Source organism: Eleutherodactylus coqui, chromosome 8 (assembly GCF_035609145.1).
Source record: "Eleutherodactylus coqui strain aEleCoq1 chromosome 8, aEleCoq1.hap1, whole genome shotgun sequence".
In the NCBI taxonomy this organism is placed as follows: domain Eukaryota; kingdom Metazoa; phylum Chordata; class Amphibia; order Anura; family Eleutherodactylidae; genus Eleutherodactylus; species Eleutherodactylus coqui.
This window is the reverse complement of record NC_089844.1, coordinates 95,250,555-95,276,536: the sequence shown is the minus strand read 5'-3', so window position 1 is coordinate 95,276,536 and position 25,982 is coordinate 95,250,555. Positions and strand designations below refer to the sequence as shown.

Genomic DNA, 25,982 nt, shown 5'->3' with positions numbered 1-25,982 from the left:
TAGAGAAGGTAGACTGTGAATGCTGGATCTTGTGTTATCGACATATCGGTGTTACCTGTCATTGTAATCCTGCTTTGTAATGATAATGAGTTGGCTGATGAAAAACTACAGAGCAGGAAATGTCAGACTATCATAAGGCACAATGTCCACGGGCAAAATGGAATTTAGAAATCTGCACCCATAGGGAATCATTGGACACCCTGCAGGTAATTAAATACGTGTGGATGTCATTTTTTCCTGGCGTGCGGATCGCATGCGCGGGAAAGCACCCACAGCATGCTCCATTTCGTGCGGTTTTCCTGCATGGACGGCTCCCGCAGCCTCCATTGAAGCCTATGGAAGCCGCCCGGTCCCGCAGCACAACTGCAGCTGTATTCCTACTGTGCTGCGGGAAAGCAGGAGTTAAAAAAAAAAAGTGCATGGTGCACGTGTGCGACACGCTGCTGGCAGGCCGAGCACATCCACCGGGCCGAAGAAAGAAGATCTGGCCAGGATGAACGGGAGACCCGCAGCGTCCGGACAAGCAAGACTAATTGAATTTACTGGCCTCATATCTGCGGGATTCTGGATGGAGAATCCGAGTGGCCCCGAATTTCCCCTTAGACACGAGACCTTAGTGTTAAGAGTGAAAACTGCAGGATGTAAGGATTTTTTAAAAATATAGATCACAAAATTTAAAAACAAAATCACAAACAAATCTTACAAATATGAGTTATACAGTAAGTCATTTTCTGATATCAAATTCCCTTTTTAATGTTCAGAAACCAGTCACCAAAAAATGTTAGCAGCAATACAGTATAAAGTACAGGTAGATGCGGGATGTAGCTGTAATATCTCTACCTGAACGAGTCTTGGAGACTGCATGCAGAGAGAGGGTAGTGGATGGAGCAGTGAGAAGACATCCAACTGCTTCAGCAGACACAGAGAATATAAGAGTTTACAGAATCCTGACGAGAGAAGGGAAAAGATCCAAGACATGCAGGATGTTCACTTACTAACACAGTATATCTACCGCTGGAATGACTGTCATTTTTTTCTATGTAAAAGTACATGATTCCGTTCGCTCATTAACTAGTCATGTGATGCCGTCCATTTAAATTTTATCCACAATATCATTTCTTAGTGTCAACCAATGGCCTTGGCTTGTGGGCCACCAAAGGTTTGCTACAGATTTAAGTGACAAATACTGTTGGCATATAAATCAGTTTACTGAAAACCTGCTCAAATTCACAATGCAGGCTATTCAAAATTGGATTCTAAAATGTTTAAAGCAGACCTATTGTTTCAGATGACTGTTCAGAGTAAATAGTTCTGTGTACACATAAGAAATAACATTACTTTTCACCATTATATGACTTGTATTCTGCATTTCAGCATGATCCAGGCTCACCTTATTATCATTCACTCTGCAAAAGGGAATTGTCCCTACACAATTTGACACTGGCAGCACCGATTGTACAATTTCAGACTGAGTAGAGGCACCCCAACTGGCAACACCTAGTTGTCAATTCACTTATACATTTTTAGAAAGAATTACAGAAGAATGTTACAATGTAGAGATCTAAGAAAAGATGCTCCGGAATTGTTCATACATGAGGACTACAAGTATTTGCAGACATGTCGGGAGTGATGGCAGGTCCTTTTTAAAGGTGGGGAGGAGAGGAGCATTATAAGGGGAAAAAACATACCTATAGAATTCTACAGTTCTAGGAAGAAATATCACCTGTATTTCTTCAGTGTGTTCACAAAGACTGGATTAAATGTTTAACCATGTGCATCTGGCAGAATGGTGGACACATCAAACATGTCATGTAATGCACTTTGTGAAAGTTTGCCCTCACTTAACTCTTAAAAATTAAAGATAGGACAGAACTGACAATTCCAGTGGGTTTCTGAGTAATTTCTAGCCAAGATCGGTATATCACATGACCCCCTTCCCATTTGAAAAATCTAAAAAATGCAGCCTCCCTCCCAATTAATACTTTCACACACTGTCAGTGAAGCATTGGAGCGGGTCTAACTAAATCCACATTACTGGGGAATAGTTCCAAAGCAACTTTTGCTAAATTTTACACAGTGGACAACAAAAAAACAAGTATAAAAAAATTCAAGAACTAAACAGAATGCTTGTGTTAGTAAATGGCTAATGGATGTTGGAGCTCAGTAAATGGTTTCTCGAGTTGTAAAGGGCACATAGCAGGTAAACGGAATCAGGAATCAAAACAGCCTTGAAACACTAAGTACAAGTTAAAGACATAACAATACTGGGGGATGGGCAAATGAGATAATTCTGTCCAGTCTCTTATTCTATACTATCTTTAACCCTAGATCACTAAATAGTTTCTCACAGATACTCTCACTGAGCCGTGGTTGCGGGAACGTTTCGACACTGTGACTTTGAATAGGGATATTAAAGCAAGTATCAAAGATATTTTGAAAATTGAAAGTGTTGTGGCAAGTACTTTAGCCAAACAAATGCAAAATGTGCTCATTTTGTCCATACCAGAAGTTCAGGATGACCAAGTTCCAATGCCACTCGTGCAGCAAGGCCATTTGTGGCAAACACACTGTTTCAGTTTGCATTGACTTCAAGGAATAAGTTTCTTTAGTTTGATGATAGTTTTTAGGTAAATGCAATAAATCTCCTAGTTACTTCTTCAGTAATAAATGTGATAAATAAATGAAATATTGAAGTTAGTAAGACTAATCTGTGGTGACAGTGTAACTCGAAAATATGTTTAGTGATCTAGAGTTAAGGCCAGATGCACACTTACCATGAGTGTGAGTTGTGCCCAAGAGGCTTGGGTGTAATTTGCACTGGGCAGCACAAGAAAAACCTGAACATGTGTCCAATTCACACAGACACAGAGAATAGACATGTATTAGCATGTTCTATTTCAAATCTGTGATATGAACAGGAAATAGGACATGAAATGAGTTTTCTTATTTAGTGAAAAAACATTAATCTGCATAGCTCCATAGGCTATAATGGGGCCATGTGTAGAGATGAGCGAGCATACTCGCTAAGGGCAATTACTCAATCGAGCATTGCCCTTAGCGAGTACCTGCCCACTCGGAAGAAAAGGTTCGGCTGCCGGCAGCGGGCGGGGAGCGGCGGGGAGGAATGGAGGGCAGATCTCTCTCTCCCTCTCTCCCCGCTGCTCCCCCCTGCTCACTGCCGCAACTCAGCTCTCACCCACGCCGGCAGCCGAATCTTTTCTTCCGAGCGGGCAGGTACTCGCTAAGGACAATGCTCGATCAAGTAATTGTCCTTAGCGAGTATGCTCGCTCATCTCTAGCCGTGTGTTGTCTGTGAATTAACACATGGCCCCAAATATACTAGTCTGACGGTGGCCTAATAGAGAGGAAAAACACTCAGCATCTAAAATCATATTGTTGTCATTACGCTGTTTTAATGTTGCCAGGATAGAAAAAGCCTGCAAGTCCTGATTCCCCCTCCAATGCACTACTGATTCATGGTAATCCTTGTATACAACTTCTTACAGGAAGAACTATCAGTCACCGCGGGCAGCAGAAGCAGGACTCTTAAGACTTTGGAGAAAACCAAAGTTCTTTTTTTACACCAAAAAACAAAATAAAGTCACAGAAAATTAGATATCTCCAAGCTCATTGTTCCCCTCTCTACTTTATACAGGATAGCATATTTAAGTGACAGACATGTTTTGGGTAGGTTGTCATGATAAGCTGTGCACATTTATCTATAATTCTCTCTACAAACAACACTCCAGTGTTTGCCACAGCTGGAGGATCTACAAATTAAAAAATGGTTCATGGTAGTTTTACCTCAGCATTGCTCCAAAACCTTTTTTCTTGGCTTTCTTCTCCAGTTCTTCATTTTCCTCTCTCTTTTTCTTATCTTTTGTTTTAGACTTGCCCTTTTCTTTTTCTTTTTTCTTATCCTTCTTTTTCTTGTCTTTCTTCAATTTGTCAGCCTCATCCAACTCTTGATTTCCCAATGGGACTGGTTCATCGTTTGGAGTCTCTCGATCAGAGTGGGAACTCACATCAGACAGGCCATCTGTAAATAAAAGTAGAAAATCAATAAGGTGGAGCATGTTCAAGATTGTTCGATGAGATCACCAAGTATATAAGTATGAAATTCATAATGCGAGCAATGCATGTCTCTACAGCTGCTCAATGGCCCAACACACATTGCAGTATGTCATGCTGATGACAAACAGTCCTCATTAGCCAGTACATGTACTTACCACAAAAAGGTTAAAAGGCAAATGCTAACTCTTTTTCATATTCATGAATATAAACTACAGTATGATTCCGTGAATGTGTCCAACATAATCAATATAGCATACAAAATGTAAAATATTCCAGATGGTGTTCCTTCGGACAATTAAATACATACATATTTTTTAATTTAAATAAAAAATTCTGATTTCTACATGATTTGTTGCACAGTATTTATATACATGTCTCTATGATTTATAAATGTTAAGCCTCAGCCAATTTTTCCATATTGAACAGGAAAAAAAAAGAAAAAGAGATCAACAAGTGATTTCTCCGTGGTGGATAAGGTTTATGCTATGGTCAGTGCTAACCACACCAAAAATTACTGAAAGAGGTGCCATGCAGGATATAATAAGGGGTAAATTAAAACATCCAAAAATTAACTATTAATGGAGCAGAATTCTTCATTTTATTTATACATATATATATAATATATATCACACTAGATATGAGCGAGCGTACTCGTTAAAGGGGTTCTGACATGAATAATGTTTTTATGCTTTAACAGCCATTGTTCCCTGGTCTGCCAAATGGACACAGGGAACCCACGATTTAATGGCTATTAAAGCATAAAAATATAATACTTACCTTGTCTTCAGTTGTTGTTGTCATCAGGGGGGTCATCTCCCAGCAGGCGCTGTTCTTCCTCTTCTTCCTCCACGAGCCGCGCCAGGATTGCATGCATGCGCAGTGGAGAGGTGCCCTCTGACAGGAGTCAGGACCGGCCGTGTCTGCACTGCGCACGCGCAGAATCTCAGAGTTCAGCCAGGATGGACGGGCCACCCACAGCAAGCACTGCTTGTGACATGCTTGCTGTGGGCGGCCCGTCCGTTCACCTCGGAAGTGGCTGACGGACAGATCAGAGCAGGAAGCGGTCATTTTGACCGCTCCTGCTCTGCTTCTACAAGCCACAGAAGAAGATGCCGGCTGGAGGGGGCATGCCTGGCGATCGGTCCTGGCCAGGCAAGGTGAGTATTTTTTTTTAAATTATATCAGAACCCCTTTAAGGCAAATTATTCTTCCTCTCCCCCCCCACCCCCCCCGGACGAGCAGGCATGTACTCGAAAATGGCGATACTCGCTCGAGTAATTTGCCTTAACGAGTACGCTCGCTCATCTCTGCATCACACATACATACCATCTATCTTTCATGTTCTGGGCAAATTATGTTTATGGCCCCATGACAAATTAAAAAAGGAATATTTGCATCTAATTTGTAAATGCAGCTAGACATGCTTTATAGTAAGCATTTTATATGAGTCACAACTAGTGACACCTGCAATTGTAATGTTTTATTTATTACCTCAATATTAGGGGAATCTGCATAACAATAACTGAAATAAGCAGGACATAACAAAAGTTTAACAACTTAAATTTTAAACCAAACTAATAGAAACTAAAGATGACTGCAACAAATAGTAGTTCGCCATTTTATGCATTGCGAAATTTTTACTACTTATGATCGCTTTGCGTCATGTATACATGAGTGTTTGAAGACAGCCGCAATTACCTTCTTCACTCTCTGGTCCATCATAGGATTTATCAATGGCAGCCCGGAAGCTTTCATTGCAGCCTCTGCCACGAACCATATGTGGTCTAGGTCTATAGAAGGGAAGCTCATTCTTCTTAACTTCTGCCACGGCAGTCTGTAAACTTTCCAGTGAACTTGACTTTTTCAGGCCTAACCGTGGACCAAGATCTTTTCCAGGAAAAACTGCAGAAAGAAATGTTCTTTATTTATGTTGCATAAAATATTAAAATAGAAATAAGACAGTTTGGTTAAACTTTACAATACTGAAAATGACAGAACTTACAATATTTTTAGATACAAGTATCTACCGGTACAAATAGCTGTTGTACTGTGCACGCTAGTAGCAGATACAATATACACTGTGCTGTGAAAAAGCATCCACCCAACCCCTCTTCCCAATTTCCTGTACTTCTGCACATTTGTCACACGTGAATGTTTCAGATCAAACTTCTTCTCGTATTAGGCAAAAGATAACAAAAGTAAACACAAAAATCTGTTTTTAAATGATGATTTAATTTACTGAAGGAAAAAGCTACTAAATGAACCAGTTAACCAAATTCAATTGACAATTGGGCTCAATTTCACTAATCACACCCAAGTATAATTGCTACCAGACCTGTTGAATCTAAACATCACTGAAATAGATCCTGTCTGGTAACATGAAGCAGGATAAAAGGTCTCAAAAAGCAGCACTCGATATCTTATTCTAAAGAGATTCAAATACAGATGCAGAACAAAACCATTTACATTTATTAGCCTTGAAAGTGTTACACAGCAATTGCTAATGCTCTGGGACTTCGGCGAACCACAGTGAGAGCCAATATCCACAAATGGAGAAAACGTGAAACACTGCCAAACCTTCCCAGGTGTAGCCATCCTACCAAAATGTCACCAAAACTGCACTGATGACTCATCCAGGAGGTATTAAAGGATCCCAGACAAACATCTACAGAACTGCAGGTATCACTTGCCTCAGTTAAAGTCAATGTACACTATTTTACAATAAGAAAGACAATGGGCAAAAATGTAATTTTGCAAGGTGCAAACAAAAACACAAATGTTTTTCTTATTTACCAAAAACATTGAGATGACCCATAAAATTCTGTGAACTGATGAGTTAAAGATGGAACTTTTTGGAAGTCATACGTCCCATTACATCTGGAGTAAAGGTAACACTACATTTCACAAAAGGAGAATCCTATCAACAGTGAAATCTGGTGGTAGTAGTGTAAAGGTCTGGGGATTTGTTACTTCAAAGGACCTTGACGACTTGTCATGATTGATGGAACCATGAATTCTGCTAACAGAAAATCTTGAAGAATAATGTCTACCTGTCACTTTGTGGTCTAAAGCTGAAGATGCAGTTGGGTCATTCAGCAAGAGAAAGATTAGAAGCACAAAAGCACATCCACCTCTGAATGGTTCAAAAGAAACAAAAGGAAGGTACTTGAGTGGTCTTCACTGCTATCCCCTTGAGATGCTGTGGAAAGACCTTAAGTGGGTAGCTCATGATAAAAACCCTTCAATGTAACCAAATTAAAACAATTCTGCTAAAAAAAAACGGGCCAAAATTCCTTGACAGTGGGTGTCAAAGACTCATCCAGGTTATTGCAAATATTTGATTGCAGTAGTTACTGCCAAGAGTAGCACAACAAGTTATTAAATGAAGGAATTACCTTTTTACATGGATGATACAGATTTTATATAAACCTTTATCTTTAATAAATGGAATGATAATTTAACCCCATAGAACATGGCCTATTTTAGCCATAAGGATACAACAATATGATGGCTCATTTTTTTGCCTGGCAAACTGTAGGCTCTATTGGTATCATTTTGGACACATATAATGTATTGTAAAACTTTTATAAATTTTCTTTTTAAGAAAAGGGAGAAAAAAACACAAATCCTGCCATTATTTTTTGACAGTCTTAATCATATATATCCCCCCCCCCTACACTTTCTTATGTCCCTATATGGGTATTGAACCAGAATAGCTCTGATTACATTATCACAGCCTATGGCGGGCCCAGATACCAATGTATGGTGTCCAGGCACATATAACGGTCATCCCCAAACCAGGCAAAGGTGTCTCAGTCTGCGATAACTATAGGCCAATATATCTTCTTAACCTAGACATCAAACTATTTGCGAAACTAATAGCCTTGTGATTCCAAGATATAATCCCACGTTTGATCCACAGGGATCAGGTAGTTTTTTTTTTCCTGGAAGAGAGGCAAGGGACAACACCATCAAATCCTCGTCATTGATTGCTCGGGCTAGACAGTTGAGCAGCTCTTTGTGTCTCCTGGCAGTAGACGTAGAGAAGGCTTTGACAGGGTCAGTTGGAGCTTCCTTTCTACCACCCTGGACAAAATAGGTGTGGGCTCACGCATACGGGACTGGATTTTGGCCCTTTATCATAGGCCCACAGCCAGGATCAGAGTCAATGGTGCTCTGTCCGACCCCTTTCTGACACGGAAAGGGACTAGACAGGGTTGGCCCCTGTCACTGTTCCTCTCTGTCCTGACCATGGAGGCTCTTGCCAACAGTATTCGACAAAATTAGTCAATCGTGGCCATTCACATCGGGAACACGGAACACAAAATGGCACTCTTCGCGGACGTCCTTCTGCTATACCTATCTAACCCACTTATAGGTTTGCCGATGCTTCTCCAAGAATTCAAACGGTTTGGTAGAATTAGTATCTACAAAGTAAATGCCCAGAAAGCAAAAGTCCTCAATGTGTCGTTGCCGCAGACTGAGTTGTTACATCTAGAGAGCCAGTTCCCTTTTCGTTGGAGACATGATTCCATAAAACATCCAGGAATTCAACTCCCAGTGGACGTCTCACAAGCGTTTCAATTAAATTTTCTTCCATTTGTCTCTGACCTGGAGAGAGACCTTAATAAATGGAGATCACTGTTCCTTTCTTGGAGTGGAAGAGTCAATGTTCTCAAAATGGATTCCCTGTTTAAATTTCTTTATATTTATCAAACAGTCCTGGTGAAGCTTCCAAACACCTTCCTGAAGCAGCTGTGCACCTTTGTCACTGCGTTTGTGTGAAGGGGAGGAGACCTCGAATGCACCTGTCCCTCCCCACGAGGGTCAAAGAGAGAGGAGGCCTGGGCCTTCCCGGCTTTCCCCTCTACTACAAGGCTAGTATTGCCAATTGAGTACTAGATTTACTCAAACACAAAAGTTCCAAGCTGTGGGTGGAGATGGAGAACGTATTAGTACCGGGGTCCCTACATGGTACCTTTTGGATCCCTGCCAGGTTTGTGAGTTCAGTGCCCAACATTTCACCTTTCCCCAGTCAAGTAGTTGAGTCCTGGGCAAGGTTTGTGCCTCCCAATGGCCTAGTCACGATCCCTGGACCTTTCACTCACCTGATCACCAAACCGCAATTTGAGGTTTGGATCTCAATCCAGTTCTCGGATAAGTTCAAGACCTGGATTGACACTGGTCAGCTTTAAACTGAAAATTCATTATGTCCTGCCGCTGCTCTGCATGGGCGTCATTTGAACCAGACTCTGTGAGGGTAGTAGACCTCCTCTGAACATATTTATATGACCTATCCTGAGGATAGGTCATCAATAGAATAAATCCAAAAAAAATAGTCCCCCAAAAAAGTCCTGGACAACCACTTTAAGGCTCAAGACCTGACTCCTAAATAAATTCAGATCACAGACCCCAAAGCAAACCCATACAGACCACAGACGTAGAGAAAAAAATATTCACACCCCACATCAGATGACTCCTTGTAACACATTGTTTTTTGTTTTTGTTTTTTTTCCTTCTCCCCTTCCTCTTCTGATACAGCCTGATACAAGGCCCTGACATCAGCTAGCATCAGGGCAGTATGTGTTGCTGCACACTACTTCCTGATGCTGAAAAACTACTGGACTCAGCAGGTGGTGTCTGAAGCTGAAAAGGACTTGGGATTGAAGACAGATGAGTTAATCAAACACAAATGCTCAACATCCTTGACCCTCCTGCACCAAGGTGGCAGTTTTAGCTGCAACATCCCTCTTGTATACACCTCGGTGGCAATTGTCACCTACATAACCTCCGTTACACGTCTTTCTGAGCACCACTGATTCGCAATTACAAAATGTTTACAATTTAAAAAGGTAAAGGAGTCTTTTGACAAGATTCTGTTATTCTCTTCTCAAAAACGTTTTTCAAAACCGCCTCTTGTCTATTTTCTATTACATGGAGGTATTTCCTTTGGTGTGAATATAAAAACAATATCGACCAATAAGCTCCCACATAATAGCAAAAAGTAATTTAATATTAGAATTATAAGAGAAGAAAAGAGGAAGCATAACCATCACTGTGGTTCCTACATCATTACTTTCTAGAAGCATCTACATTCAGTAAACATGAACTCACATAGTCTCTGCAATATTTGAGTTTATTACTACTTTAGGGAAAGTGTCTTTTTTGTTATTTAAAGTCTAAAATTATGCTGATGTCTAAAACTTTGAGGGGTTGATTATTTCATAATAAAAGCAATAAATAGCCCTAGAAGGAGTCAAAAAACTTAGAAACAATTTCCCCAAATGCATTCAAAGCTTATCACAGAGAGAAGGGAAATGTGGTTGCTAGGTCACACTTTGCTCCTTTGTTCGCTAATTACTATTCCAAGACCTACTATTATTCTGAAATTAGCAAGTGTAGGAATGGATTTGGAAACTTGATTTGCACAGGACAGGAAGGTTTTACTAAATTAGACAGTACTTAATGCATAACCTGTATTCATACCTGAACACAGGTAAAGGCAGCAGCTCAGCAGGAAGCATGAACACCAAATTTTACTGACATGTTACTGCAATAATTATTTAGTTTTTTTTAAATGGCCCTTACCCTTTCGTTGGCAGGAGTTTTTAGACATTTTTCATCTCCTGTAGCCAAGACAATCTTCATACTTTAGTTATATACATATAAACCTAAATTACAAAAATGTTAGACTAAACCTCCATATCTACATATTTACTGAAAGTAGACACTTGGCGTATTGTTAAAATGCTGCTCAGCACCTTATACACATAAGCACCTCCATGATATTTTTTTTTGTCAATGTGTAATTTTATATATATATATCACTTAAAATTTATATTAGTTGCTAGATTTCCAAGCAGAAAATCAGATGCACAGTGCCTCCTAAAATAAAAGTTTAACTTGTACACATCTTCGGAAAATCCATGATGCCAGGAGTTCAGAAAGATGACACTGAAGCCTCCAACTGGCTGCAGTAGTCAGGTGACTTCCAATTACATAATCAGCAACAACAAATACCAGAATTACAGCGTTGGATCAACGTGGCAAAGGAGGGATAAGTACAAATCTTTTCGTTAATTTTAATATATTTGAAGCTATAGGGACAGTGTTGTCCATTAACCGGACATTGATACAGACATGAAATACGTCTCTGTAAATGTGCTCTTATGTAAACAAAATGTACTCTGTAAAAGCTATAAGATGCATAAGTAGTTCATACATATCACACGTCCAAGCACAGGTGCATGTCAAACAAAGTGAAAAACATTGGAATTGCCAAGTTTTGCATGCAAATGAAAACTGTAACCTTGTACATCCCTAAAATTCAATGTAAATTATGTGGTCGCAACATCCAAATCTCCTATGCTTGATCAGCATAACTCTGGTTCTGGTTAACCATGAGAGGTATGAGTATTACTGTCTGTAATATGGGCAGATAAAAGACCCATATTCTGCCTGTCTGAAAGCGAGCCAATGCAGATTTTTAATTTTTTCTTATTTTATGTGGAACTACAGTTGTTGAATATGATAGCAACAGTCAGTGGGTGAAAATGTCTTTTTTTGGACTGATGGAAATCTTTGCTGTCAAGAATCTATTAGATATTCGTCTCTAGTGATTTTTCTTATCACTACGATTATAGAATATAACAATTATTGTTAGAGAAGTGGTCAGCATATTTTATGCTAAAGATTATATATGGAAAGAATAGGGGCAGTGTAAAATGTATACATTTTCTTAACGTTTGGGTATGTGGTGCAAGTGTTCATTCAACTCACTTGACACCACGATGCTGCTTAACATTAATGAGGTGATGAGGGGTGATTAGATGAGCAAATCTTCTATTTCCTTTTCTGAAGGAACAAAAAAAAACCCATGTGTGACAATCAGAGAGCAAGTATAAAGGAAAAAAAAAGAGGGGCCATACCAAGTCCATGTTTCCCACTACCCTGGAGTGATCTACAGCTATACATAGATCAGATATGAGAATATGGTCATTCTTCTCTGCAGCTGTCAGCACCCCTGCAATTTCCCTCCTCCTTCACTAAAGTAAACATGCTGTATCTCAGACTAGATCTTACCTAGACCACAGTTCCTGGACTTGTTTTAAAGCCAAGAATCTTGGCATACTGAATCTACATGTAATGTATCCTCAGATTTAGGCTGTAGAAATACTGTTAGGATTGAGAGCTGAAATGGCAGCAACCCAGACCTATTTTAAAGCCAGGATTCTTGGCTTTAAAACAAGCTAAAATCAAAGATATATCTGTAATAAAGCCTGAGATAAAACCATTAGGAGCAAAGGCATTTCTCATACGTTCTTAGTTACTGAAGTGCCACTCTATAAGAAAGTATGTGATGCATCCTAGTCAGGGAAAGAGTTAAAAGGACCTGTCACTATCATCTTGCCACAAAAACTGAGTTTATTGGTCGGCAGAAGATGAAAAATCAAATGACTTATAATGTGCTTTTTCTAATGAGCCAATGTAAGTCTGCAGTTAGGTTTCAAAGTTATTCTGTGTATGAGACATGCAAATCAGCAGATGAGTCACCTGTCTGAGAAAAGTCACACAGATTATGATCTGCTGAGCTAACCACGCCCCCTTTCTCTTGATGTATAGAATTTCCTGTGCAATGGTGGATGTATCAAGCTGTCTATGAAGAGATGGGGCATGGTTAGCTCAGCAGCTCATGAATGAGGATGACTCTTTTCATCCAGATGACTCTTATCTGCTGATTTGCATATGACATGGGATAATCTTCAAATTAATTGCACAAGTATATGGGCTCATTATGAAGAAAAAAGGCATTTGAACTAGTTGATTTTTCATCCCCTACCAGTCAGTGAAGTCCATTTTCACGATGAGAGATTGTGGGGACGGGTTCCCTTTAAGTTGTTCCTTGATTTTACTTTGTTACATTTGGTTCTAGTAAAAGTAAGTGAAAACTAATATATTTTCCATTATAGCTAGCTTGCAGGCTATCAATAAGCTTTTCTAAAATAACCAATAACCCTAACATGACAGAGAGAGATATATCACTGTATATATACATGTTTGGGCAGAACATACATCTGTCTTTCATAAAGCGACTAAAAGGTTTTTCAGTATTAGAAAAACATGTCTACATTCAGTGCCACACTTGTCCATGAGTTGGTGTCTAATAGTGCAGCTCAGCTTCATAGCATTGAATGGGGCTGAGCTGAAAACCACATGCAACAGTGAATAGGTGCGGCATTGTTTTTGAAAGCAAGCAGGCATGTTTTTCTACACATATTTAAAAAGTGCAGGTGATGAGTTGAAACTAGAAATGAGCGAGCGTACTCGCTAAGGCAAACTACTCGAGCGAGTAGTGCCTTATGCGAGCACCTGCCCGCTCGTCTCAAAAGATTCGGGTGCCGGCAAGGGAGAGTGGTGAGTTGCGGGAGTGAGCAGGGGGGAGCGGAGGGGGGGGGGGGCAGTGAGAGAGAGATCCCCCCCCCTCGCTCTCCCCCGCCAGCACCCAAATCTTTTAAGACGAGCGGGCAGGTACTCGCATAAGGCACTACAAGTAGTTTGCCTTAGCGAGTACGCTCGCTCATCTCGAGTTTAAACATATATAAAAGATCAGTAGTAACACGCAATGTTTTTACCTGCTCCTTGTTTTCTTCACAATTTCCTCTATCGGTCAGTTTTAAGAGGCTGCATTATGATCCGTGACTCAAGCTCAGTTACGTTTTTTTTTTTGTGTATGTTAAACAGGACCTGCAGCCGTTCTATTAAACACTAACAATTCTTTGTCCCATTACATTGTAGTCAAACAAAGCCAAACTGAAATCACGGTAAATAAGTACCGTAAGCATATAATAATTTGTGGAGCTCTCGGATATCAATTACTAGCAAACAATAGGGGGTAGGAGTGCACTCAGAACCTACAGGAATGACTGGTTTCTACAATGAATCCCAATCTAACTGCTCATCACCTGCTGTAAATTCTCTAATCTGATATAAAGAAAAATCAAAGGCTGTCAACATTAATAACAAAGTAAGTTGGACACTTGTACTCTAATATATTGAATTTTACATAAGAGTCCTTGTATAATACGGAGAAATTACCATCTCTCTGTGATATTATTGTACATGTCATAGGGGAATAATTACCATATCTTGTGTTTCAAATAATAAGGAAAATGGCACAAAAAGAACACTCAGTGGATTTCAGTTTATCCTTTTAATTAAATAAATGCTTGCAAGTCATTTTAGCTAAGCCACCTAGAAGGCAACCCAGGTTAAATGTTCAGATTATAACCACCAACTATAAAGTCATAGCTAGTGCCCTGAATGCTGATGTAGATTGTTCTTAATCATACCTCTATTCTCCGACATAAAATCCATGATTAGCACTATGAGAATACTACAGGTTTTAATCTATTATATATAATCAAATGCATTATTAATGCAAAGAATTAAGGTGTATTTACACAGCCTAAAATTGTCAGTTTTTCTACCATGTTTTCATGCTGGGATTTAATTGGCATAAAATACTAATCAATCCGAAGCACATTTAAGGTTACAGGCACTTTTTATTTGTCCTCACTAACAATTGTAGACATAGTATAATGTTCTCACTGTCACGGTTATTAGTCCTACAGTAGTCCGGCCACTAACATGTTCCCCTTAAGAAACATGCAGAGGGGCGATTTAAAAGTTGTGCAACCAGATTCTTGGACACAAATTGTATTGAACAGCACTCGGATATCTTGGCCATGTGGTATTAGATGTGCTGAACACACATTGACATGTACTATTCTTATCTGAAAACTGGAAAAGAATAGGCATGCTGCTTTTTTTTTCTTCACTTGGACTATTCGTACAAGTCAAAAAACATGTCCATTTGCATACACCCGTTCAAATGAATGGGTGCTATTTTGAACTGACTTCCAATGCAAAAATCAGATGCAAAAAAGCGTGTGTGCATGCACCCCTAACTAGGAAGAACCTGCATGCTATTTAAATAGAGCATGGGAATAAGTTGTTGTTAGACACCGATGTTGCTGTTTATCACCATGCAAATCAATTGGAAAGGCAGACTTCAACTTGTAGAATCCTTGTTAGAGCCCTTTTACATGGGACGATAAATCGTTTAGATTCCCACATCCAGCGGTAATGTGAACGATTATTGTTGAGCCTAAATGCATGCAACGACTGAACAATAATTTGTTCACTTCTCGTTCAGTTTAGATAAGAGAGATGACACTATATCTCCACAGTGCCACCTATTGCAAGGCAACGATACCCAAAGTCAATGTTAGACTCTTTATACAAGCCTTGCAACAATGATCAGAAACTGAACGCAAAGTCAGAGCCCATGCACGTACAGCTGTTTCAGGGTTTTTGCCCTTCATCAGTGTGCAGTAGGATTCTGACTTTGCTAGAAAGAGGCCTGGGATGGGGGTCAAAATAGGCCATAATAGTTAATTGCTGTGGATTTACCACTAAGGATCCCTGGCGTTCAGTTGCAGCAGGGTTGGATGTCTTCATTGGGGTCAATAGCAGGAAGTCTCAGAGGCGGCACCACTGCCAATGGGAGCAAAGCAGTATATTGCACTTCTGGCTTCACATTAGGATTGAAGCAGCAAGCCTCAGAGGCAACTTCACTCTCATAGATTTCAATGGGAATAAAGGGCATGTTAGACTTCCTGTTCCAACCCCAATGACTATGTCTGGCACCAATGCACTGACAACAGGTCCTATGATCAGCTGATCAATAGGGATTTCAAGTGGTGGATCCCTAAGGATCTGCTATTGAAAACCTATCCTAAGAATTGGTCATCAATAGCATTTGCTTGGAAAACACATACAATGGGCTTTCTACACAGACCAGCGATTAGGAACAAATGTTCATTCATCTGGCTATTTGCTTACTTGAAGGTATTGGCGATCAGCTGACAAAAAACCAAACTCTCGTTTGTTGTCTTTAATGGGGCACAAAAAAAAATCATTGCTGACAACTACACATTTCCTCATGTAAAGAGCGGATGTGCTGCCAAGCCAACAGTGATAAAAGTGTAGGAGGGACAAACAATCTTATTACCGATATCTTTGAATGGTGCTTGTCATCTGGCTCAAATTGAGCCATGGAAAAGAATCCCAAGTTTCCTTAAGCAGCATAAAAATATAAATATCCTTAAGTATCCTTGAGGATATGATGCTTAGGAATGAGGATATATTCAGATTAATATATGAAGGCATCTAAATTTGGGAAGAATTGATTGCTACAGTAAATGCATGTTAAGTCCACAGAATACATTGCGGAAGATTTCTTAATATTGTCCAGGAAAAAAAACTAGATTAGACAGTTGGAAACTGTGCCAAATATATCAAAATGCTGATGTATACTGTATGATTAATTTGGCACATCTTACTGGAGCTGTTACACATAGTTCTCCTTTGTATGCCACCTCTTGGCTGACTTACTGTACTTTACACCAGTATTTTGAGCACATAAAACTGCATTCCATTAATAAATCTGGTGCACTGTTTTTTTTTTGTTTCCTTTGGTTACTCCCCTTTTTCAAGGCACTTTATGAAACGGTCTAGTGCGGTGCAAAGATGTCTAAAACATAAATTCGCTGTGTACAGTGCAATTTGTATCTGGATTTTAGCATATTTAGCTTAGGCCCCCTGTCCACGGGCGTTGCGGTATCCGCCGCCCGGGAGCAGAAGCCGGCAGACGGATCTCCGCTGGTCAGCCTATCTGACAGGTAGGCTGACCGCAGAGAATCATGGCAATTCACAGCATGCTGCGAATTGCCGGCCGCGAGCAGAGAATCGCAATGATTCTCTGCTCGTGGACACGGGGCTGGCGCTTTCCATAGCAATGCTATCGAAAGCTTCAGACGGCGTGATTCGCCGGCGATTTACCGCCAGTGAAATCGCGCCCGTGGACACGGGGCCTAGTGAATATCTCTCACTATGTTAATGGCATTGCCAAATTAGATGGTATTAAACTGTAGACTCAAATAAAATAATTATCAACAGCAAGTCTGATGACTACTACAAATTGCTTACTTGGATTAAAGAAAAATCTGTCCCGTCGTCAACTTGAAATGCTGCCTAATATTTAACCTTATCCAAACATGTTATCAACATTTCACAAAAATATGCTCACCATTCAGCAAGTGCCACAAGACATTTCTATCAATATTTAGCATAATGCCCAAATAATAAAAGAATGATGGTGGAATTAGCACGTGAGAAAAATGAAGGAGAGCCCTCTTGTTACCACCTCGCAGTTGGTGACTGCTGCCCCACTTAATTGTTTCTTTATGCTTTCTGTTAAACACAATGTAGAATGCTTTGCTCTACTGCTCATTCATACAGATGTAGTGGAGAAGAACAGATTGGAAAAACTGCAGATTACAAAACATGTCTCCCGAGAGGGCTCTGCCAGTTTTCTAATTGATCGGTCTTAAACGAATGAGCAGTAAACATTCCACTAACGGGTGATTACTTTTGTCTGAAATTTGTCTCTTTCTGCTAAGATCCTATATAGATTTTGGTTGCTTAATTAGATATGGAAATAAGATACTGAGAAAGATAAGGGATACAAATTGGTCTCTTGTTTCCGCAGCCCTGGGAAGGATCCCTTTGCTCATAACAGATATCTCATATACTCAAGAGTTGACATGCCAAAAGGTAAAAATATAGAATGTGCTGTAATTAATATAAATGGGAACCCATCTCTCATTATGCCTTGGAGGAGGAGTGTTTCTCACCATCTCAGCAAACAATGGCGCTGACCTCCAGCCAGCTCCTTTTTTCTCCATGTTCTTCACATTAAGTAATCGGTACAAGTAAAACTAATTATGTTGCATCTAAATACATTTTGTGGCCCATTATATTTAATATCTTCATTAGTGATGAAAAACCATGCGGAAGGGAAGGAATGGGTTTTTGCCTTTGACCCCGGTATCTGATTTCTTATATAAGTAAACAAAATGATTAACTAAACAGATAAAACCTCAGAGCTGACAAATAGGGAAACAATAGTTTTATGTTAACCAGCAAAAATAAAAATTGCCCATATAGAAGTCGAAAATTTTGCTAATATAAACACCATACATTATGATGATCAGTGGCTTTACATGGGATGACTATCAGGCGCATACGCACCCAATAATCATTCAGGGAAAGGAGGAGGAGGGCAGCAGTGATCTCTTCCGACCATCCACCTATATGAATTGTGAACAGGCAGTAGTTCAAGGATGAATGACTGCATTTTTACACTGAGCAAGAACTCTGCTAAGTAGGCATTTTGTTTTAATTAGCTGAAACAAAGCAACTACTGAGTGATTTCTTGCTCAGTATCCTGTCAGGAGGGGTGAGAACAAGAATAGAAACAGACTGAATAGTCTACAGATCCATGGGCTACTGTAATCTGTTCGAACCCCTGACCTGATTCTCCACATTGACTGCCCTTTTCAATGATGTCCCGAGTCACTTTCCAACCACCCACATAGAAATTATCTCAGCTCACCGTGCCCTACATCCTGCAAGTTCGGACGGTCATCGTCAAAGGGACGTTAACGATCAGGTGTGAGTGTGTGTGGCTCCATTTCCCTAAGATCACCAGAAGACTTGTAGACTGAGAAACGGCAACAAACCTCTGCTTTCAGTCTGCTTCAGCTTCCTGGGAGGGGCGCTCCAAGTAGTCCTAGATGTAGCACCCTACGTCAACAAGTCTCCATTGCTCAGACTCCTTTAGAGAGCGTCTGCAAAGCCTAGCTATTCAAATAGGAGTACATTTTGGTATTATTTGGGGGCAAAGGCTTTAGTCTTTCCCTCACTTCTCTACTAGCAACCTTCATTATTACTTTATTTCCTGTATTCCTCCCCATTATAGTCCACTAGCTGGAACTTTTATTCATATTGCCAACTACTCAATCTCCCTACTATAGTATATTGCATAGTAGGGAGTACTCTTTGCTCTTAAGTATATCTGTCACATTCTGCGATGAATGGCTGTGATTGGTTCATCGAGCTCTGGCTGTGATTATTTAAGAGTCAGCCAATCAGAGGCAGCACTTCCAGGAGGCAGGGATTTTTCAATCCCCAGCCAGAATTGATGAAGAAGAATAGTGCCGGGGACAAGATGCGGCTGGGCTCACAGCGCTTCTAAGGTGATGTATCTGGGGGGGGGGGGTTTCTTGCAGCCAGGGCTTAGTTTAAAGGGGTTCTGTTAGTAAAATAATTTAAAAAGAATGTATACTCACCTGCATTCCAGTAGAGTGTAACCTGTAAAAAGAAGAGTGAAAAAAACAAAACTAACTCACCTAATCTCATTGTTGTTCTTCCCTCCGCTGTTTACCTGGTACGTGAGGGGTCGGCTCCTGCATGTGCATGTGCGCTCTTGTCAACCTGACCGTGTCCATCCTCTGCCGTCCTCGGAGAGTCCACAGCGCGTGTGCAAGCGCTCCGGGAAGGCAGGGCCAATCAGGCCAATCAGTGGGCGACGCGTCACTTTTGACGCGTTGACCATTGACCCGGGTGGCAGGAATTGGCGCCCAGCATGGTCGGAGCAGAAGCTGGACCTTTCCCAGCTTTTGCCCTGTGATCGGATGGCTGCCGGAGGGAAAGAAGAAGAGCAGCAGCCTCCTGGTGACCAGCCCCGTAAGGCACAGGTGAGTATGATTTATTCATTTTTTTCCTGACAGAACCCCTTTTACAGTAGGATTTCCTACTGTCAAAGTTGCATTTCACTGCACGGAAATAGTGTTTCGATGCAACCGAGAGGAAGGCTCCATAGGGAATCATTGGCTACAAAACCTCACGAGTCGTGTGCTTATCCTGGGACCCACAAGGTTTTTGTGTTGGGATGCCGCACACTCCAAAACATTGCACGTGCGCATTAACCCATAGAAAAGCATGCGCTTCACACACATGCGATTTGTAGCATTGTTGCAACACAACAAAATCGTGCAACTTTGTTGCCCATGTGAAAGAGGCCTAATACACAGTGTGCATCAGCTAATCAGAGAAGTTGTGTGCCAATCTTTGTTTGTCCAGGCCTGGGAGATGGCTTTAAAGGTGAACAACTATATAGCACAAAACGGGATTCACCACTCACAGTAGGTGATCAGCTGTGACTATCTACTAGCATTTCCTGCAACATTACATCTGCACATATCACAGATCATGCCTGGAACAGTCTTCCATACACATCAGTGGGTCCCCTCTCGTCCATTGTGTGAATGACCCATGAGACTAATGCAAATCTCTAAATAGTGTTAAATGCAGCTCAGGCAAGATGGCCGCCATAGTTATTTTCACCATACATGTTTAATCATACAGTAAGGGCTCCTTCCCACGGACGGATTTCCGCCGCGTAATACGCAGCTATTAGGTTCTGTTGGACCTAATAGCTCAGTGCTTACGGTGCAGAATTCCACAGCGGAATTCCGCACCGTAAAATCACCCGTCCTCACCCGCGGCATGCTCTATTTGCCGTGAGTGTACGCACGGACGGCTTCCATTGCAGCAATGGAAGTCGTCCGTCACGCTATCTTCCACTGTAGCACAGCGGAAGATAGCGTGAAACCGCTTCCCCGCCTACTGCCAGCAGCGTCATATGATGCGAACGGCATGTCATGTGCCGCTGTGGGCATGTCATATGACGCAGCCGGCGCGCCACATGATGCTGCGTCGCGTCACGCGCTCTATTGCGCATGCACGCCGAAGCGTCATGCGGGACGTAGGACGCCGGATCCGGAGGTAAGTATTGGGGTCTCGGGGGGGGGGGGGGGGGCGCTGTGACGGGCTCCGCCGCGGAATTCCGTGGCCGAGCCAGTCACGGACGTGTGAAGCCGGCCTAAGACATGCCGTTGATAGACTAATATTGTAAAGAACAAACAAAAAAAATTTCTGAATATACACACAAAAATATTATATATGCAACAGTTTCAAACATATAAAAAGAAAAACAAGAAACTGATGGATACCGGTTTGATGGAGGACATTGGCACACTCTTTTTGGCCTCATCATGCGGATGAAGAACTACGGATACGTGTGGCCTGAAGGCTGGGAGCTTTTCCCGGTATATGTGTCAAACATAGGCTTTTTTAACGTCAAGTGAACAAAGCCTTAGAAAGTTGGTATATGCCATTGATAGCAGTAGACAGACGGGTAAACAATTAAATGAAAGTTCCTATTTGTTTACCATACACATAATTACCTAAACCTACGAAAATGCCGTAATTTTGTATTATGGACATAGCCCTACAACTATGTGCAAGAGAGAAAAGAACACATTACTCTCTAAGCATTATAGAAGAGAAAGATTATAATTCAAAAAGAAATATGAAGCTTCATGAAATGCTAATATAGCTTCAGAACGAAGTGGGTACATGAAATAAGCTTCCAACAGAAGTGTCAGAGGTTAATACAGTGGGGAATTATAATATACTTAGGATACTGCTATGCTGAACATAAAATAATGCTGAAGATCAAAGACTGCCTTGAGTCTTCAAGCAAATACCAAAATGAGCAGAAATAAATGGCTTATATTTACATCTGGTGAATTGTAGAATCACAATGATGAAAACTGAGCGGTCATTGGGAAAGGTGTCTTTAAAACTGTATTTATGTGACATGCATAGAAATTACTTTTTTCCTTCACTTCAGTGAAGTAAACCCAAAATTGCCCCCCCCTTGCCCCCTCCCCAATAAAAAAAAAAGCCTGAAGAGGTAGCCAACAGTGGTGTTGAGTTTTATGCTGTTTTTCATGCTTATTATTTCCTAAAATCAGGTACTCATTACAGGAGAGAGGAAATTAGTGGAAAATGACAGTGTGCCCTAAGCCTATGGGAGAAGCCCAGGCAGCATATTCAATGCTGACCTTGGATAACCAATGCAATATTTCTTTCTTTCGGAATCCCTATATGCCTAAAAACATGTACTTGCCCTGCCTTAAAAGGACTATATCACCATTTTTTTCTATTAATTAAAAGCAAATAAACATTTCCATGTTTTTCAAATCTGGTCTTATTTTCTGATTGTATAAGTTATTATTGTGTTGTCTGTACATGACTATAGAGGCTGCCATCTTTCCTCAGTTACTTTTAACAGCATTAACAGCTTTTAGATATATGCTTCACAGCATATTCATTGGCCATTCACACAATGAACAGGAGCCGGCCCAATGACTTGTGTGGGAGGCGGTTCTAGACATGCTCTGTGACCTGTGCAGAAGTCATTTTGCAGGGAGGGGTAGAAGTAGTCACAGATTATCAAACATTGTGAATTGTGAATCCTGTGTTGTTATCTACATTAAGGTGTTAAGCCCCATTTACACGCAACGATTGTCGTTTGAACGAATGAACAACTTAACTTTTTTGCTTGCATATAAAGATAATTGTTTGAAATCATTGCCATTTCCCTCATTAGCTATGTAATCACTGTATATGTTGTTTGCTCAGGTGGATGTGTGTTTATGCGAAGAATTTCTGGTGGGAGATTTTAAATTAGTGTAAATAAAAGCCATTGTCTACTGACACAGGAGTCATTGTGTTTAGCTGTGCAGACAATCGCCCCTCCCCTCATGTCTTTGGAAAGATTGAAAAACTGCCGTTTAACCTAAACGACAAGCAGACAAACTAACTACTACCGTGTTTCCCCGATAGTAAGACACCCCCCGATTGTAAGACGTATTGGGGGTGTCAGGGGGGTCGGCCAATGTAAGCCTTACCCCGAAAGTAAGACATACCGTAGTGGAGAAAAAAAAAATCATTACTCACCTCCCCCGGTGTTCTGTCGCGCTCCGGCAGGATGTCGCTCGCTCCTCGTCTCCGGCGCAGCATTGCTTTCTGAATGCGGGGCTTGAAATCCCCGCCTCCAGAAAGCTAATACACACGCCGTCCGCCAGTTACAGCCATTCAATGACAGCATTGAATGGCTGTGATTGGCTGAAGCCACGTGCGCCTTCAGCCAATCACAGCCATTCAATGCTGTCATTGAATGGCTGAAACTGGCTGACGGCGTGTGTATTAGCTTCTGGAGGCGGGGATTTCAAGCCCCGCATTCAGAAAGCAATGCTGCGCCGGGGACGAGGAGCGAGCGACATCCTGCCGGAGCGCGACAGAACACCGGGGGAGGTGAGTAATGATTTTTTTTTATTATAAGACATACCCCAAAAGTAAGACATAGTGGGGCTTTTGGGGATAAAAAGAAAGTAAGACACTGTCTTACTTTCGGGGAAACACGGTATTTTTATGCAGGCTGAAACTCATTGATAAACGACAAGTAAACGAATAGTGCATGATGGCTTCGCGTTTACATGTAATGATTATTGCTAACTTTTGCTCGTTTGGATGAATTTAGAGTGATAATTAGAGATGAGCGAGCCTACTCGGTAAGGCAGTTACTCGAGCGAGCATCGCTCTTTTCGAGTAACTGCATTCACGTCCGAGCAGACTCGGGGGGGGGGGGGGGGGGAGGGTTACCACAAAAATGTGATTCATATAACAAGTCTGTTTTCTCATGGTACCTTATTTTTTAGTTGGCTTCACAAAAGTGTATTTGCATATACTGTTTTATGCCAGCCATAACAACCGTTACTGTTGCTGCTATAGTACAGGCTTAAAAGCTGCCGTATTACAACTGTAAAAATCAGGCCTAAGAGGAGAGTCTAGAAAATATAAAAATATTAGACTAAAATAAAAAGTGTTTAGGCCCTGTTGGTCTACCTGATAGTGGTCTCTTTATTTTCCCTTTCCCAGTGCACAGGACTAACAAGGAGGTACGTTGACTTGTTTAATCTTTTCTATGCATGAATATGTGCATATGCCATTGACATTTCATGTAATAATTCACTATATACTGTACAATTAAAGGACCTAGAGTACTGTACAAACCAGCATACAGAGAACAGAACTGCTGCCCAACAATCTAGCAATAGCAAAACTCTGATATAACATAATATAAAATGTATTAATAAATCAAATGTTAGAGCGGTAGCCAGATTTCCTTTTATTATTTTCCTCCAGGGATATTGGCCAATTTCTATTTACTCATGATGGATACTTTTGTGGAGTACAGAAAGTACAGCGATATTGATTTTTACTCTTAAATTAGTTCATCTATAACGGGTAACTATGTTATTTATAGAACATACAGCATAACTAGAGATGAGCGAGCACGCTCGGATACAGCAGTTACTCGAGTGAGCATCGGGGGTGGGTGGGTGAGCGGCGGCAGGGGGGAGCGTAAGCAGTTACTCGAGAAGATCGACGCTCGCTCAAGTAACTGCTGTATCCGAGCGTGCTCGCTCATCTCTAAACATAACATATGAGTAAAATTACAGTTTACTATTCCTTCCCCAAGAGCTAATTAAAAGGTGACAACTAGTATGATTGCACTTCCTGTTGTCAATATAGTAAACATGGCTGCTGTGATATAATAGGATACACAGCAAATGATTCTCTGTAAGTGACTAAAAGGAAATTACCACAATTTGGGTATCACTGGAAAGCGTGGTCCACTAAAGCACGACCAATTTTTTATATTTACAGAAGCCATTCTGACAAACATTTATGAAAAAACTGCCATTACTCAGCTCAATAAAATATTAGTGCAAGGCCCAATTAAAGTATACTCCAGCAGATTTTGCTTGGAGTGCAGTAGAACCACCCAGAATTTTGATTGTGTGACCCCCACCAATTCTTGATAGGGGGTATATTTTTGTTCACTAATGCAGCTCTCTGCTGGATCGCTGGGGGATTAGACAGTCTCCCTCAGTATTTACTTAACCAAGAGGGGGGGCAGGGGGGGGCGTAGTTATTTACCTGCTATCCACTGGTTTTTTTTCTCCCCTCTCCCGAGTGAGTATAGTCCTCTTCATTTTTGCTTGGAACGCAGTAGGGCAACTCAGAAGTTTGATTGTGTGACCCCCACCAATTCTTGATGGGGGATATATTTTTGTTCACTATTGCAGCTCTCCACTGAGTGGATCGCTAGTGGATTGGACAGTTTCCCTCGGTATTTACTTCAACCAAGAGGGGGACCTTATTTACCCGGTATCCACTGGGTTTTTTCTCCCCTCTCCCGAGTATAGTCCTCTTCATTTTTGCTTGGAGCATAGTAGGACCACCCAGAGTTTCCAGCAGGTAACATACAATCTATCCACAGAGCTCTCACGTGTTTGCACAATTCCACAGAATTGTATGGAATAGCTACCAGGCATGCTCTACCACTACTCCATACTAACTTCTCACCACGGTCATTCTAGTGATTAGTGGTGATTGTGGCAGTTGGAAGTCTACGGATCTAATATTTATAACCTATCTATCCAAAGGCTAGGTGATAAATATTATATATAATCTCTCTTTAAACTGGTCAACTTGGAAGGACGACTATATTACTCTGATTGATTACCAAATTGATGTTTTCCTTCACATATCTTCACTCAGTGTCTCAAGCTATTAACTATATAGCTCTAAAATGTCTCAAATAAAAACTTAGTATATTAGTACCAAAATATTAAGATGTCTTGATAAATAACTAAAGTATTTTAGCCAAAGGGACAATGGGAAATAAAAGGGAAGAAGAAAAAAAACAACAAATTTCCCAAGTACCTAATTCTATCCTACACATTGCTGTATATCTTCAGACCTTAGACTTGGTCAGCCACTTTACGGAAGAACTTGAGCGTGAAATGAAAATCTCAAAGACAGGGTCACGAAAGTGGAAATCTATATCTCACTTCCAGAGATTTAACCTCCAGCTGCTTATAAAAAAAAAAGAAAAAAAGAATAAGAAATGGTCCGACTGCAACAATAAGAACCTTTTTTTTTCTTCTCCATAAATTAAAACACAATCAGAGAAGTCAATCTCTGAATCTAACAAGCCAGAAAAAGGAAGAAATCCCTTTTCT

General features: G+C 40.8%; 1 protein-coding gene across 5 annotated transcripts in view; it reads right to left on the bottom strand.

The window, feature by feature from the left end:
• Positions 1-25,982, bottom strand: part of PARD3B (par-3 family cell polarity regulator beta) — a 1,131,600-nt gene that overhangs the window by 607,191 nt on the left and 498,427 nt on the right. For all 5 annotated transcript variants that reach the window (XM_066576076.1, XM_066576075.1, XM_066576074.1 and 2 more), the window contains 2 exons: positions 5,773-5,976; positions 3,805-4,039 (listed from right to left, as the gene is read on the bottom strand). In XM_066576076.1, coding sequence (XP_066432173.1) covers positions 3,805-4,039; positions 5,773-5,976 — 439 coding nt within the window. The remainder of the gene's footprint in view (positions 1-3,804; positions 4,040-5,772; positions 5,977-25,982) is intronic.